The sequence below is a fragment of the Oncorhynchus kisutch genome, linkage group LG22, assembly GCF_002021735.2.
Source record: "Oncorhynchus kisutch isolate 150728-3 linkage group LG22, Okis_V2, whole genome shotgun sequence".
NCBI lineage: Eukaryota > Metazoa > Chordata > Actinopteri > Salmoniformes > Salmonidae > Oncorhynchus > Oncorhynchus kisutch.
Genome location: NC_034195.2, coordinates 18119624 through 18136988, shown reverse-complemented (window position 1 = coordinate 18136988; position 17365 = coordinate 18119624). Strand labels below are relative to the sequence as shown.

At 46.2% G+C, this 17365-nt stretch overlaps 1 protein-coding gene across 11 annotated transcripts in view; it reads left to right on the top strand.

Annotated features, from left to right (window-relative positions):
- LOC109866918 (SRSF protein kinase 2) overlaps positions 1 to 13087 on the top strand; it is a 65438-nt gene extending 52351 nt beyond the window's left edge. For 3 of the 11 annotated variants that reach the window (XM_031801232.1, XM_031801233.1, XM_031801235.1), the window contains 9 exons: positions 2766 to 2791; positions 2956 to 3268; positions 3599 to 4516; positions 4693 to 4808; positions 4940 to 5047; positions 5419 to 5488; positions 8674 to 8766; positions 9430 to 9522; positions 10686 to 13087. In XM_031801232.1, the coding sequence (XP_031657092.1) occupies positions 2766 to 2791; positions 2956 to 3268; positions 3599 to 4516; positions 4693 to 4808; positions 4940 to 5047; positions 5419 to 5488; positions 8674 to 8766; positions 9430 to 9522; positions 10686 to 10870 (1922 nt within the window). In that variant the 3' untranslated portion in view covers positions 10871 to 13087. The remainder of the gene's footprint in view (positions 1 to 2765; positions 2792 to 2955; positions 3269 to 3598; positions 4517 to 4692; positions 4809 to 4939; positions 5048 to 5418; positions 5489 to 8673; positions 8767 to 9429; positions 9523 to 10685) is intronic. The other 8 variants (XM_031801234.1, XM_031801236.1, XM_031801239.1 and 5 more) reach the window with 5 other exon arrangements.
- Positions 13088 to 17365: the final 4278 nt, after the last annotated feature.

Below are 17365 nucleotides of genomic sequence, written 5' to 3'. Positions count from 1 at the left end.
AAAGTACCCAGTTGTCAAACTTGAGTAAAAGTGAAGATACCTAAATAGAAAATGAAAGTCACCCAGTAGACTACTACTTGAATAAAAGTATTTGGTTTTAAATATATGTAAGAATAAAAAGTAAATTTAATTGCTAAAAAAATATATATCAAAAGTAGAAATCATTTCAAATTCCTTATATTAAGCAAACCAGAAGGCACCATTTTCTTGTATTTTTCATTTACGGATAGCCAGGGGCAAACTCCAACAATCAGACATAATTTACAAACGAAGCATTTGTGTTTAGTGCGTCTGCAGTAGAGATGACCAGGGATGTTCTCTTGATAAGTGTGTGAATTGGACCATTTTCCTGTCCTGCTAAGAGTTCAAAATGTAACGAGCACTTTTGGTGTCATGTATGGAGTGTAAAGTACATCATTGTCTTTAGGAATGTAGTGAAGTAAAAGTAACAGTTGTCAAAAATATGAATTGTAAAGTACAGATATCCAAAACAGATACCTACTTAAGTAGTACTTTAAAGTATTTTTTACTGAAGTACTTTACACCACTGCCAAATAGTTAGTTATATTGTAGCCTCGTCCTCATTTCAGACTGAAGTGTTTTGGGAGTTATAAACAGTGAATAGTGAATTGAATGACTTGTGGGTGTTCTTCCCTAAAGCCGTGTAGAGATCTGTACTTGACCTCAGGTTCAGTCTTTGTTGAATCAGTGCATGAGAGTCAAATCCATTATAGACCGTTGGATTATTATTGCTGAAAGACGAGATATATTGCTAGTATCGGGAAGTATCTGTCTCACAATTTCAGTAGTTTGCTGTATAGTAGTAAGTATTGGTTCTGATCAGCAGTACCCTGATGTGTATCAGTATATCTGTCACAGCATTAATTCATCTATTAATCAAACGGACGAATCAATCGGACGAATCAATCAGTTCGGCGGTCCCTTAGTTTGTTGCTTCATCTCGCCAGCCTAAGCCAACCAGTCATTTTGGCTCGAGCTCTTTCCTAGTTTGATTGGCAGAGAGGTTGCTTGAGAGGTCGCGGCTCCGCTAAAAGCTAGCTGATAGTGATTACGGAAACGTGCCTTTAGCAAGGAGAGAGAGAGGAGGACAGGGTGGGAAGCGGAGGTGTTAAGCATTTTTTTATTTAGCCAGCTCACTCTTTGCTTCCACTCACATTCCCCTATTGTCTTAGGCCTGATGTTCCTTCAACATCCGCTTCAAAATGTACTGTTTGTTTGTCCTGTCACGTGTGTGTCACTAGCAGAGCCAGGGGTCAAGTAGTTTCGACATCACACGGCTGGACACTCAACTCATCCAATAGTATCCCTCGAATTTTGACAGCTCTAAGTAGCTATAATTCCATGCCTTACTTTTCTTCGCAAATCTCAAATCTCTAAATCTCTAAGTGTTCCATACACCGGTGGACACCACAGGTGGTTGGTGGCACATTAATTGGAGAGGTATAAGTGGAATTGTATCAAATACATCAAACACGTGGTTTCCAGGTGGTTGATGCCATTCCACTGGCTCCGTTCCAGACATTATTATGAGCCGTCCTCCCCTCGGCAGCCTCCTGTGACCGACACATCTTCAGACTCCACACACACCTATGAGTCAGGTGGGAATGATGAGGGCTGTAATGTGGACATTGCGTAACACATGGAGAAAAGGTTGATTACTATGGATCTAGGACAAGGGAATAAAGCCGTCTGGAATTACTTTGAATACATCCTCCTTTCAACTCACACAGTTCACCCAAAGATTGGGTATGCATTCTCATCGACGGGGCTGCAGTGGAGCAGGTTGAGAGCTTCAAGTTCCTTGGTGTCCACATCACCAACAAACTAACATGGTCCAAGCACACCAAGACGGTCATGAAGAGGGCATGACAATGCCTTTTCCCCCTCAGGACACTGAAAAGATTTGTCATGGGTCCTCAGATCCTCAAAAGGTTCTACAGCTGCTCCATCGAGAACATCAGTTAGTGACACACTGGCCCATCTGGTTGCATCACTACCTGGTATGGAAACTGCTCGGCCTCCGACCGCAAGTTACTACAGAGGGTAGTGCGAACAGCCCAGTACATCACTGGGGCAAGCATCCTGCCATCCAGGAACTCAACACCAGGCGGTGTCAGAGGAAGGCCCTAAAAATTGTCAAAGACTCCAGCCACCCTAGTCATAGACTGTCCTCCCTGCTACTGCACGGCAAGCGGTACCGGAGCACCAAGTCTAGGTCCAAGAGGCTTCTAAACAACTTCTGCCCCCAAGCCATAAGACTCCTTAACATCTAGTCAAATTGCTACCCAGATAGATGTGCATTGCCCCACCCCCCTCTCCACACCACTGCCACTCTCGGTTGTCATCTATGCATAGTCACTTTAATTAACTCTACCTACATGTACATACTATCTCAACTAACCGGTGCCCCCGCACATTGACTCTGTACCGGCACCCCCCTGTATATATTGTTATTTTTTACTGCTGCTCTTTAATTACTTGTTACTTTTATCTCTTATTCTCATCCGTATTTTTTGAAACTGCACTGTTGGTTCGGGGCTCGTAAGTAAGCATTTCACTGTAAGGTGTGTGTGACTAATATGTGACTAATACCATTTGACTTGATTTTTGATTTGAAGTCTTTAAGAGGGTATGAGGTCTTATTCAGGGGTACATATTACACAAGCGTGTGCGAGGGATGATCTGTTTGAAGTTGAACTTTCTCCAGACTCTGACTTTGTATGACTCTGTTTCATCCCCAACAGTCAGCACAGCACCACAGGTCAAACCGGTGAGTGGCCCCAATGTTTTGTATTCACCTCATTAACAGAGGAAAAACCTGATTTATGCTGTCCAATGTTTTTTCAAACGAATTGCAGTCGCTCAACAAATGGGCCAGTGTGTCACTAACTGTAATAGACCCCTCCTGTCCTCTTCCTCTCTCCTCTCCTCTAGGTGGGGAAGATCTCCAAGAACAAGAAGAAGAAGCTGAAGAAGAAGCAGAAGCGTCAGACCGAGCTGTTGGAGAGACGCATGCTGGAGATCGAGGCCCTGGAGAAAGAGGCTGAGAAACAGAGGGCCACAGAGGGCCCCGAAGGGGAGGGGTCGACCCACTCCCCAAAACACGCACCCCGCAACGCGGCACTGGGGCCCGCCGTCGCACTGGGTGAGAGCGATGACGACGATGATGACGATGAAGAGGATGGAGACGAGGAGGAGGAAGGAGAGGCGGAGAGGGAGAGGCCCACCAGGCTAACCAATCACACCTGTGAGTTGATGTGGTTTGACTGTCAATCAGTGTGGTGGTGGTGATGGTTTTATAGTCATTCCCTCAATGTGTTGGCTATTCACGCATTCAGTAGTGTGTGTGACTCAGAGCTGTTTGGAATGGGAGTGAATGAGAACTGGAGGAGGATGGGCCCGCCTCCAACCTTTCACACTAGGTCTTCTAGAGAGGAGCAATGCCAGGCTGATTCATAAACAACTACAGTCTAACCGAAGCTCAATCTCGCTCTCTCTTTCTCCCTCTTTCTTTCTCCTCTCTCTCCCTTCTCTCTTTTTCACTCCTCCACTCTTTATCTCCCCCTCCGCCTTTCAGGTGCTGCCCTACCCCAAGAGCAGTCAGAGGTTCCCCCCATGCCAGAGGCAGCAGCAGAGCAGGAGGGGGAGCCCACCCCCAGCCCTGCTCCAGAGACAGAGACACAGACCCCCACACCCACTCCCACCACACCTGGGGATGGCAACACAGCCAATCCAGAGGGCCAGGCCGAGGAGGAGGAGGACGAGAAGGAGGATTGGAAAGAGGCCGTAAAGGAAGAGAAGGAGGAAGAGGAGGAGGATGGGGAAGATGACGAAGAGGATGAAGAGGACTTGGTTACAGCTCCGGCCGAGCCGCCGCCGGCGGTAGAGAAAGAGGAGAAGGAGAGGAGAACAGAGGAGGAGGAGAGGGGTGAGGAGACCAAGGAGCAGGAAACGGACAAAGAGGAAGAGGATGACGATGACGATGACGACGATGATGATGATGATGATGAGGAAGAAGACGATGACGCCGATGAAACAGAGACAGGCGCTGACGACCTCAGCAACTCCACCTCCACTGCCACGGGCCAGAACAACAACACCCACAAAACCAATGGCCACGTCCTACTGGGGGGTGAGGAGAGGGAGAGGGAGAGAGGTCCCAGAGCCAACCATCCAGTCCCTACCTCCTCCCCCATCCATCTGCACTGCCCCCTGGTGGAGTCAGAGTTCAGCTGCACGGACAGGGACCAAAGCTCCCTCAGCTCCTTCTATGAGCTCTTCAACGGCGAGGTGGTTACGCCAGGCCTGACCAACGGGGCGCAGCGCCACAGGGGCACGGCGCCACGCTTCCCCGAGTTGCCGCTGGACCCTGACCCGGGAATCCCCGTCACAGTGGGCGGAGCTGGTCAACCGGGGGGCGCGACCTCCCCTCACAGCCCCACTGCAGACCGCAGCCGTACTGTGTCGTTGTCTAGCACCGGGGACATGCCTAAAGGTGAGGCGTTTCTCCCTTTCTCTCTCTCTCTCGTTCTCTCTCGTTCGCTCTCTTTCGCACACATGTATGAACAACACAGATGTGCAGGTACAGTACATGGAGTCACAGAGACACACATTTGCTGTACATAATCTGCCTGTCCTTCTCGACAACATTAACCCGTTTATCTAAACTAGATGATGTGGTTCTAGCCAAGGCCAAAGCAGCAGACCTGCTGGTCAACCCCCTGGACCCCCGCAACGCTGACACACTCCGAGTCAAGATAGCTGACCTGGGCAACGCCTGCTGGGTGGTAAGACGTGTGTGTGTCTGTCTGTGTGTGTGTGTGCGCGTGTGCGTGCCTGTGGTGTTCTAAAATAAAGTAATTTGCATTATAAACAGTAGTCGTAAAACTATCTCCTTCCTCTCCTTTCTCTTTCCCAGCACAAGCACTTCACAGAGGACATCCAGACCAGACAGTACCGCTCCATAGAGGTCCTGATAGGAGCTGGCTACAGCACTCCTGCTGACATTTGGAGCACCGCCTGCATGGTGAGCACACAGACACACACACACACACACAGACACACACACAGACACACACACACACACAGACACACACACAGAGACACACACACAGACACACACACAGACACAGACACACATACACAGAGACACACACACAGAGACACACACACAGAGACACACACACAGACACACACACAGAGACACACACACAGACACACACACACACACACACAGAGACACACACACACACACACAGAGACACACACACAGAGACACACACACACACACACACAGAGAGACACACACACAGAGACACACACACAGACACACACACACACACACACTCAAGCAAACACAGTGCTGATGGATGATCCTGTCCTGTGTGTGTCCTGCAGGCGTTTGAGCTGGCTACAGGAGACTACCTGTTTGAGCCCCACTCTGGAGAGGACTACTCCCGGGATGAGGGTCAGTCTCTACATATTGCGTTTCCGAATGGTTCAGACTCATACTAAACCTAATACGGCATAATACTGCACTTTATTGATCTACGCATGATTACAGTGGTAGAGGATTCAGCTGTTTTAATATTCGCTGTTGTTACCGTTGATTTTGAAGGTGTTTAGACTGAGTAACCGTGTAGTTACAGCTGTTGTTGATCTGTCGTTTTGAGATTAGCTCAACTGAATTAAGTGATAGCACTTAGTACGATGGTAATACCTTGTAGTACTAGCAGATTGGAGATAGTATAACGGCTACATTTGAAATACTTTGTATTGCAACGGGCCCAAAGTAGAACATTCTTGAACGGGTTAAAGATGTCACCGATTTTAGTATAGCCCCCTCTAGTTTTCCTATCCACTAGTGTCTCTCTCTCTATCCTCACCTTCTACATCTTTACCCTCACTCAACCTATCCCCGAATCTACATCTATACCTGACCTGACTCATCCCGCCTTGTCACGCCCTATCCCCGTATTCACCTCTATACCTGACCTGACTCATCCCGCCTTGTCACGCCCTATCCCCGTATTCACATCTATACCTGACCTGACTCATCCCGCCTTGTCACGCCCTATCCCCGTATTCACATCTATACCTGACCTGACTCATCCCGCCTTGTCACGCCCTATCCCCGTATTTACATCCACACTCCCTACACCTCCATATCCCTGTATTTACATCCACACTCCCTACACCTCCCTATCCCCGTATTTACATCCACACTGCCTACACCTCCCTATCCCCGTATTTACATACATATCCCCGTATTTACATCCACACTCCCTACACCTCCATATCCCCGTATTTACATCCACACTCCCTACACCTCCCTATCCCCGTATTTACATCCACACTGCCTACACCTCCCTATCCCCGTATTTACATCCACACTGCCTACACCTCCATATCCCCGTATTTACATCCACACTGCCTACACCTCCCTATCCCCGTATTTACATCCACACTCCCTACACCTCCCTATCCCCGTATTTACATCCACACTGCCTACACCTCCATATCCCCGTATTTACATCCACACTGCCTACACCTCCCTATCCCCGTATTTACATCCACACTCCCTACACCTCCCTATCCCCGTATTTACATCCACACTCCCTACACCTCCCTATCCCCGTATTTACATCCACACTCCCTATAGCTCCCTATCCCCGTATTTACATACATATCCCTGTATTTACATCCACACTCCCTACACCTCCCTATCCCCGTATTTACATCCACACTCCCTACACCTCCCTATCCCTGTATTTACATCCACACTCCCTATACCTCCCTATCCCCGTATTTACATACATATCCCCGTATTTACATCCACACTGCCTACATCTCCCTATCCCCGTATTTACATCCACACTGCCTACACCTCCCTATCCCCGTATTTACATCCACACTCTCTACACCTCCCTATCCCCGTATTTACATCCACACTCCCTACACCTCCCTATCCCCGTATTTACATCCACACTCCCTATACCTCCTTATCCCCGTATTTACATACATATCCCCGTATTTACATCCACACTCCCTACACCTCCCTATCCCCGTATTTACATCCACACTCCCTACACCTCCCAATCCTGTATTTACATCCACACTCCCTACACCTCCCTATCCCCGTATTTACATCCACACTCCCTACACCTCCATATCCCCGTATTTACATCCACACTCCCTACACTTCCCTATCCCCGTATTTACATCCACACTGCCTACACTTCCCTATCCCCGTATTTACATCCACACTCCCTACACCTCCCTATCCCCGTATTTACATCCACACTGCCTACACCTCCCTATCCCCGTATTTACATCCACACTCCCTACACCTCCCTATCCCCGTATTTACATCCACACTCCCTACACCTCCCTATCCCCGTATTTACATCCACACTCCCTACACCTCCATATCCCCGTATTTACATCCACACTCCCTACACCTCCCTATCCCCGTATTTACATCCACACTCCCTACACCTCCCTATCCCCGTATTTACATCCACACTCCCTACACCTCCCTATCCCCGTATTTACATCCACACTCCCTACACCTCCCTATCCCCGTATTTACATCCACACTCCCTATACCTCCCTATCCCCGTATTTACATACATATCCCCGTACTTACATCCACACTCCCTACACCTCCATATCCCCGTATTTACATCCACACTGCCTACACCTCCCTATCCCCGTATTTTCATCCACACTCCCTACACCTCCCTATCCCCGTATTTTCATCCACACTCCCTACACCTCCATATCCCCGTATTTACATCCACACTCCCTACACCTCCCTATCCCTGTATTTACATCCACACTCCCTACACCTCCCTATCCCTGTATTTACATCCACACTCCCTACACCTCCCTATCCCTGTATTTACATCCACACTCCCTACACCTCCCTATCCCGCTCATCCTCTATACCGGCTCACTCCTGGCCCCCACCCACCCCCATGCTGTCCATCGCGAAGCCCTAGTCCAGTTGACCTCCTGCACACTGTCACCTCAACCCTCTTGTTGACCTCATGTCCAGCCATCCACATTTGACTCCATAAATACCATGTTAACAATATTACACCACCACATACTTCACCAAAAGGGACTTGAACGATAATTCACCATACTATCGACATGAATGGCATGTAGTCCATATGTACGGACAGATACTGCCATGATATCTTCATTGACGACAATGAGAGCCACCATATTTGGGGATGAGTCTCTCAGATTCAAAGATAATAGATGCATGTCTCTCTACTCCAAACCCACGGCACTCTCTACTCCATCTCACCACCTCTGGTGTGGGGTCACTAACACTGAGCTCTCTGTCTCTCCCTCTTTCACTCTTTCCTCTTCTTCCCACCTCTGCCTTCCTTACTTGTCCTATTTTCTTGTTCTCCTTTTCCTCCTTCCTTCCTTCCTTCCTCCCTTCCGTCCTTCCTTGCTTGCTTCCTTCCCTCTCCTCATCTCAATCCCCCGGTTCCTTGTCCTCCTTTTCCGCTCTCCTTTATCTTTTCACCCTATTCTCCCTCTCTCCTTCTCCTCCTTTCCCTGTTCCCCTTTCTCCTTTCTCCCTCTCTCCTCTTCCTCCCCCTCCTTCCTCCTTTCTCCCTCTCTCCTCTGTAGACCATATAGCCCACATCATTGAGCTGCTGGGCGTTATTCCACGGCACTTTGCGCTCTCCGGAAAATATTCCCGGGAGTTCTTCAACCGAAGAGGTAGCACCAGGGAAAGTTCTGGTCGGACGGAGACACACAGACCCCCGAGCACACACAGTGACTCAGACAGACAGACAGGCAGACATGAATATAGACACAGTGGAATGGGAATTGTATAAGCTGTCCAAAAGCAATAAGGGGTTTTGCAGCAAGCTGCCTGGCTGCCAAGACACCATTGGTGTGCACCAGAGGAGGCTGGTGGTAGGAACTATAGGAGGACGGGCTCGTTGTAATGGCTGGAATGGAATCAATGGAACGGAGTCGAACACGTGGTTTCCATGTGTTTGATAGCATTCCATGATTCCATTCCAGCCATTACAACGAGCCTGTCCTCCTATAGCTCCTCCCACCAGCCTCCTCTGGTGTGCACAGCTGTTCAAGACCGCACTTGAAGCAGGAACAATATGTCTGTTTGCTTTATTTCACATATTTAGTCATAGCCCTCTCCAGTACCTTCTGGAGAGACTTACTGTCCCGTCAGTCAGTCTGTCCGTCTATCAGTGTGGTGTCTCCAGGTAGCAGTGTGTCCATCCATCCCTCCAGTGTGTGTGTGTGTGTGTGTGTGTGTGTGTGTGTGTGTGTGTGTGTGTGTGTGTGTGTGTGTGCATGCTGTAATGCCGTGCCTGTTCTCTTGTGGTGTGGACTGTGGCGGCCGGGGTTCAGATCACATCGCTCTGATCATGGAGCTTCTGGGGAAGGTTCCACGCAAAGTGGTCGCCGCCGGGAGGTACAGCCGAGAGTTTTTCTCCAAGAAAGGTAACGTCATGACGAGGTACTACCCCAACGAGGCAGACAGGAATACACAACAGTAACTATCTCTAAATTTTTGTACATGTAACAAAGCTAGTCGTCGGTAGTATTTAAGTAGTGTGTCCACCTAGAAATACAAACAGTACATCCATTAGAAAATGTGCGCTTTCCAGCTTTGGTTATAAATATCTTGCTAGTTTCACCAGTATTAGCATAGTAACTTTATCCCTACCTGTACATATCTACCTTAATTACCTTGTACTCCTGCTCATCAACTCGGTTCTGGTACCCCCCCCGTGTATATAGCCAAGTTATCATTACTCATGGTGTATTTATTCCCCATGTTATTATCTTTGTATTGTTTTTCTTTTTTTCTCTCTGCGTTGTTGGGAAGTAAGCATCTCACTGTTAAGTGTACGCCTGTTGTTTACGAAGCATGTGACAAACAAGATTTGATTTGAGCCACTTGACTGAGCTCTGAGTACTATCCTCTACGAGTCTACGGCCTGTCTATGTGTGTTACCTCTGTGTCTCTCCTTGGTAAGTGTCTGTGTCTTTAGAAACGGTATGCTTACCCTGCTGCTAGCCGGCTTCTCTCATGTTCCAGTCATGGGGCTCTAATATTCTGATTACAGCTCCTTTTCTTTGATGTTCTCGGTCTCTCTCTCTCTCTCCCTCGCTCTATCAAAGGTCTCGTCTGGTGTAAAAGGATGTCTTAATTCATTCTCCTTTTATCTCTCTATGGTCTTAATGTGTTCTGACGGACTCAGTCGCCCGCTACTCCAGGCCCTTGATTTGCCTTTCTTGGGCCGTGTCTCAATAGTCTTCAGCTTGTGTCCTTTCCTTCATCTATGGTACACTGTAAGTAATGTTAAATAATGACAATAATTACAGTGAAAGCGATGTGAGGAAGCATTGCTTCCACCAATTCAGTGTAGATGAAAGCAAAGAGACATGGGAAGGATGCCACTGTGGAGTATTGAGATGCAGCCCGGGTTCTACTCTCTCTTCTCTGTCTCTCTCTTAATCTCTCTCGCTTCTCTCTCTCTCTTTCTTGCTCTCTCACTCTTTCTCTCTCATGGTTAGTCTTTACAAATCATAGCTCTTTAACTAATTACTCTTCCTTTCTCTCTCTCTATTTCTCTCTCTTTCTCTACCTCCCCCTGTAGGTGAGCTGAGGCACATCACCAAGCTGAAGCCCTGGTCCCTGTTTGATGTGTTGGTGGAGAAGTACGGCTGGGCCCCTGAGGATGCCGGCCACTTCACCCACTTCCTGCTGCCCATGCTGGAGATGGTCCCCGAAAAGAGGGCCTCGGCTGGGGACTGCCTCAGTCACCCCTGGCTCAACTCGTAGCGGCACCCCCCCCCCCCCCCCCCCCTAGTGGCAGCCTCCACACACTGCTCAAAGCTAGGCACTCAAGACTGGAGGGAGAGGGGGGAGGAGGAGAGGGAAATGGGAGACTTTCTTGGTCCTGCCCTGCCTCGCCCTGAGCCCTCCACACACACAGACACACACACATAGGCATGCACACATGTAAAACAGACACCCGCAGAGCCTCAGCAGGTAGAAACCACAAGGTTGTCATAGACCAGATAGAGAAAAGCTGCTCCTCTGCGGTCCTCCCCATAAGTCCCATACGACCCCTCACAGGAGGAATAGAGCGGCCCAGGAATGGAGTTGGACGGAGTTAAACTTCCACGATTCTAGACAGGTAGGACAGAGATCCCTGCACAACATGGGGAACAGCCTGTGTCTTCCAAGACATCTCCTACTTAGAAAGGCCATGCAGTCTGAACAGAAACTAACCCGCTCATATGAATGGGTTCTCTGCAATGTCCTGACCAGTCTTATCCGGAACCTAGACCTGTCCTCCACCCTGGGTTTCCTATTGGAAGTCAATGAGCACCTCTATCAGAATGCTGACTGTGTGATAGCTCCATCTGCCTGACCTTACAACAGCACGGCCTAAACCTGCTGAGGCAGAAGTGTGTGTATGTGTGTGTGTGTGTTTGTTATTAGTCTGGGTCTGCACTGAACATTCTGTAGGTGCAACAGGCAAGTGTATGTACGTCCCTCTCCTACAAAGGCGCAACAAGACTTCCAAATTAGGAGTCGGCCCTTCACATTACTCCTCTCATCCCTCTCATCCCCCCCAAAGACCCAGTCCCCTGCCCTGTTCAGCCCCCCTAGCCACCCAGCCAACAACACAGCTCCAGTCCCATCCCCAGCCACCAGGGTGCCCCAGAACTGAACTGCTACCACACAGACAGACAGACAGGGCACGGAACAAACAAAGATCCTAAAGACTGATGCTCGATGAGCCGGACTGCTTGATCTGTAAAGAGTTTAACTGTTGGGAAAAGGAGTGAAGTGTACGGAGAGGCTGATTGACAGGAAGGGGTGATGATGGTAATGATGGACGGATGTTACTTAAGAGTTGTACATTTCATTGGTTTGTTTGTTTTAGTTTTCTTCCTGTCTTTTTATTTCAAAAGTGAAAGGAGTCACCTTTTTGGTGCCCCGTGTGAGGTTATCCAAAGTAAAATTTTTCCTTTTTCGAATCCTCCCTCCCTTTGACATTCCTGATTCAGTCACACCATTCCTGACCTCTTTTCCTCGTTATCCTTAAAACAAGAACAATGCTTATGAGTCCCTGTGGCGTGGCACGTTTACCAGATATGATTATTCCCCCTGTAACCTTCACAGGAAACCCTCAAACTTGATCCTTAGCTTCTCCAGAAGGGGTTAGTCAAATGGAGGTTGCACTTGTCTTTGTAGATGTTGTTCAGGGATATATCTTTGTACATAACTCTGAGATCCGGCTCTGGAGATAAGACCGACTTACAGAAATGAAGAAAAAAAACACATGCATCATTCCTAAAAGAGGCTGTCACATGGACATGGATCTGTCCTCCAGAGCAGACAGTGGTGAGAGGCTGAGCCATTCTGGAGGCCACCAGAATATCAAACTGTGCCACTCTGTGGCTGATGAGGGTACTGCATTCCTGCACACTGCAGCGCCTCTCAGTGCCAATGCTTCTACGTTCCACTCCACTTCTCTCTCTCTCTCTCACACTCATCACAATTAGTCCAGTTGCCTATTTTTCGCAATAAAATAAAAATGAGTATAAGTAAATGGTGAGATATTTTTTAAAATATTTAATTAATTTAAAGAAGAAAAAAAAGATACAAAAATATCTGGTTGTTGTGAAAGTGACCGAATCTCGTCCTGTTGAGGTGATTGTGTTTGTCTGTTTTAGAGATGTTATTTCTTTTGTAATTATTATTGTTATATTATTATTACTGTAATTAATCTGATTAGTTATTTTTTACTCAGTTGTCACCTCTTCCTCCCCTCTTACATGAACAGTGCTGCTCTATTTGGACTTGTGACGGTGATGAAATTGATCAAACATTTTTGCAATAATAGTAAATTATGATTTTTTTTTGCACCAAAAGCTCCTGATCTCACTCTCAGCCATGCTGACTGTTCTTCCTGACATCGACAGAATCGCGTCTCTTTTCTGTGTTTTTCATTGACAGATTTAATAAAATTGTAAATTAATGGAGTCTTGATGTGGTCTTTGACAGTTTACAGCAGTTTTCACTAAATACTACTAATATTGTAACTTGTGTATTGAGGATAAGAGACGAAAGCTGAGATTTTGATGCATTTTCAAACCAGCCTTGAGACGTGCATATAAAATATACGACAACAAAAAAACTTCAAAATGGCAATGTATTGTTGTCACTCAGAATGCTGGTCAGTTACCTTATTACATTCTAATACTCACTAAACGATTCAGACAACATTATTCTAACTCCATGACATTGCATTATTCTAATTGCACGCTGAAAGATTATCCTAACAATACCCTGAGATTACTAGAATAGTATAAAATAATATTCTAAGGATCGTCACTAAATCAGATATATGTTAAAACTCACTTCTATTTCAATTAAGGGCAAATACTCTGCAGTGTTTACAGATAGTGTAAGCACAACTGTCAGTCAGTTTTAAAACACAGGCAAATCACATGCACCTAACTACCATGGTAGTTATTGAAATATTCGGACACCTTAACCAAGCAATGATTCACATTTCACAGGTAAAAGGTACATTACAACAACGTATACGTTGAGTCATTCACTAATGTAACATGCAGAAGGCCAGGAGTTTTTACCAACCACCTGACCAGGACTTACTCTGGGCCCTTACAAGGTCAAGAAGAACTCTAGACCCTAAATATGAGGCATCGGTGATAGTGTTTGAGAGCATCACTTCTTCTGACTGTTTTACAAATCACCTTGCGCCTTAAATATTTATGATGTTTAGATAAGTCAGTCGGGTCAGTCAGTGATGCTATCAAACACAGCCTATGGCAGATGCAGTGATATGTGGGTGTTGTGAGGGGAGTCGGACATTCTTGAGCAGCAGGGGCTTGGCCAGCTCCAGGTTTGGGTCTAGAGGCCTCCCCAGCCCCTCCAGCACCATGATGGCAAACACAATGACGCAAAGTTACTCTCCAACTTCAGTCTTGGTAGCAAACTCACATACTGTACATCAATGGAGGCTGCTGAAGGGAGGATGGCTCATAATAATGTTTGGAACGGAGCGAATGGAATGGCATCAAACCCATGGAAACCATATGTTTGATACAATTCCACCCATTCTGCTCCAGCCATTACCATGAGCCCGTCCTCCCCAATCAAGGTGCCACCAACCTCCTGTGCTGTACATTCAGTAAATGAAGTCCATGTGCAAAATATCTAGATATGACTATTGTTGATGTTGCAGAACATTTTTGTAGTTTTGAAACTAGACCTTCTCAATCCAGGACCAGTGAAATGTACCGTGTGGGTGACCAATCCGAAGACTCTGGATAACAACTCAGCCACTTGGACCTTCCCCATTGAGAGACTGTTGCTGAGGGCATGGCCCGCCAGCTCTGCCATCTCCTTTTTGAACCAAGGCACGTCCTGGCACTCGTTGGCCCTGGCATGGTTCAGGATCCACTCTGCCACCGGTTCCCCCTAAAGACAACAGCTATGGGTGTTAGAAGCTCATTGGATACCCCACATCCTCCATCGCTCACCAATACAGTGTCCCACCGGTCTGTCAGGGTGACCCTGAAAATCATACAATGTGATTTGCTGGATTTTTGTTTTAGATTCCATCTCTCACAGTTGAAGTGTACCTATGATAAAACAATTACAGACCTCTACATGCTTTGTAAGTAGGAAAACCTGCATTCAAACTGCAAATACATCCACCCAGTTTGTAAAGTCATAAGCTTGGTGTAGTCATTACATGCTAGGAATATGGGACCAAAGACACCCCCCCCCCCCCCCCCCCCCTAGTCTTTGGTCCCATATTCCTAGCATGCAATGACTACACCAAGCTTATGACTTTACAAACTGGGTGGATGTATTTGCAGTTTGTTTTGGTTGTGTCCAATATAAATGAATGGTAAATAATGTAGTGTGTCATTTTGGAGTCACTTTTATTGTAAATAAGAATATTATATGTTTTTGAACACTTCTACATGAATGTGGATGTTACCATGACTACAGATAGTCATGAAAGAATCATAAATAATGATGAGTGAGAAGGTTAGAGGCATAAATGACATTACACCCCCACCAAACACTTTGCTGCCCTCCCCTGCTATTGGTCATGGTCAGAGGTTAGTATGTTTTGAGGGCATGAACTTTGTGGAACTGCACCTTTCTCACTCATTATTCACGATTATCCGTCATCATTTCTAAACAGTGAAAATCTAATCAAATCTTATTTGTCACATGCGAATCAGTGGCGATTCGAGCTTGTATGGCTCCCTGGGCGAACCCCCCCTTCAGCAGCCCCCCAACAACAACAAAAAGAAGCACCATTCTGCACTAACTGTCATTTTTATTCAGACATTTGGAACAACACAAATAAATCATTAAACCATTTAAAGCTGTATAGATATAAAAAAGAAGTAACAAAGACAAATAGAAACAAATTGTAGTATATGAATACAAATAAAAAATAGAATCAAATTATTACACTATTACCCTATTGCTAACAACAAACACACAAATAAAACTAAATTGCACAAATCCTACATCACACAAATAGAATAACACAGTTATAAAGAAGACGCCCTGATTAGTACACTATTGCACTTCAAACAAGAAACACAAACTAAATTGCACAACTAATTTCATTAGTTCTGTACAAAGTTAGACGTGCATTATTTGATAGATTCCCCCGCTCCCCCTACCTCGGGCTTCCAGTGGGGAGACCTGAGGTCAACCTACCTCCGCCCCCCCGCCCCATCTCGTACCTCTGAGTGGGAGACCTTCCCAGGCTGTAGCCTGCCTAGCTCACAAACTAGAATCAGGGCGCCCACTCCGACAAGGTTCATTGACCCACAGTCCCACACGGTGACATGATATCATTGACGTGATGTGCAAATGATCGATAGAAATCCAATCGCGCAAATGTCACCATTCTGAATATTTTTTCGCCCCATGCCGTCCCCGGCTGCCCATGTCGCCCCCATGCCACGCCCGGCTGCACATGCCTAAATCCACCACTGCGCCGAATACAACTGTAAAATGCTTTGCTTACGAGCTCTTCCCAACAACGCAGGGTTTAAAAATACAAATAGTAACAGAAGAGGAATAAAAAACACAATGGAGTTACACACACACATACATACACACTATATATAAAAACAAATACCCTCAAATAAAAGGTGACAGTCTGTACTGTCGCCTCATATAAAACATTTGATCTCGAATCCAAAATGCTGAGGTACAGAGCCAAATGAAATTTTTTAGATTCACTGTCCTAAAAAATAAGGGAGATTATATAGTGCCTTTGGAAAGTATTCAGACCCCCCATTTTGATACATTACAGCCTTATTCTAAAATGGATTAAATAAAACAAATGTGTCATCAATCTACACACAATACCCCATAATGACAAAGCGAAAACAGGTTTTTAGAATTTTTGCTAATGTATATAAACATTTTACAAAAGAAATACCTTATTTACATAAGTATTCTGACCCTTTGATATCAGACTCAAAATTGAGCTCAGGTGCATCCTTTTGAGCTCAGGTGAAGAATGGCACTGAAGGAGATGGCTACCGTTTTACGATCCTGTAACCAAGATAAGAAAATTCACAGGAGGAAAATACGGAAATATCGTGGGCGACGGTCCTGGTGCCTTGTAAGGATCCTTCGCCAAGAGAGTAATTTACCTTTACCATCGGTCCTATTAGCCAGCGAACAATCAATCGATAATAAAACAAACTACAAGCACGTATATCCTACCAACGGGACATTAAAAACTGGAATATCTTGTTTCACCAAGTCGTGGCTGAACGACGACATGATTAACATACAGCTGGAGGGATTTAAGCTTTTTCAGCAGGATAGAACAGCGACATCAGGTAAGGCAAGGGGCGGTGGCCTATGCATGTTTGTAAACAACAGCTGGTGCACGAAATCTAGGGAAGTCTGAAGGTTTGTATCGCCTGAGGTAGAGTATCTCATGATAAGCTGTAGACCAAACTATTTACCAAGAGAGTTTACATCTATATTTTTCGTAGCTGTCTATATACCACCGCTGACCGATGCTGGCACTAAGACCACACTCAATGAGCTGTATATGGTGCTCCTAGTGGCCGGAGACTTTAATGCAGGGAAACTCAAATTCTATTAACATGTTCAATGTGCAATCAGATGGGAAAAAAACTCTAGACCACCTTTTCTCCACATACAGAAATGTGTACAAAGCTCTCCCTCGCCCTCCATTTGGCAAATCTGACCATAATTCTATCCTCCTGATTCCTG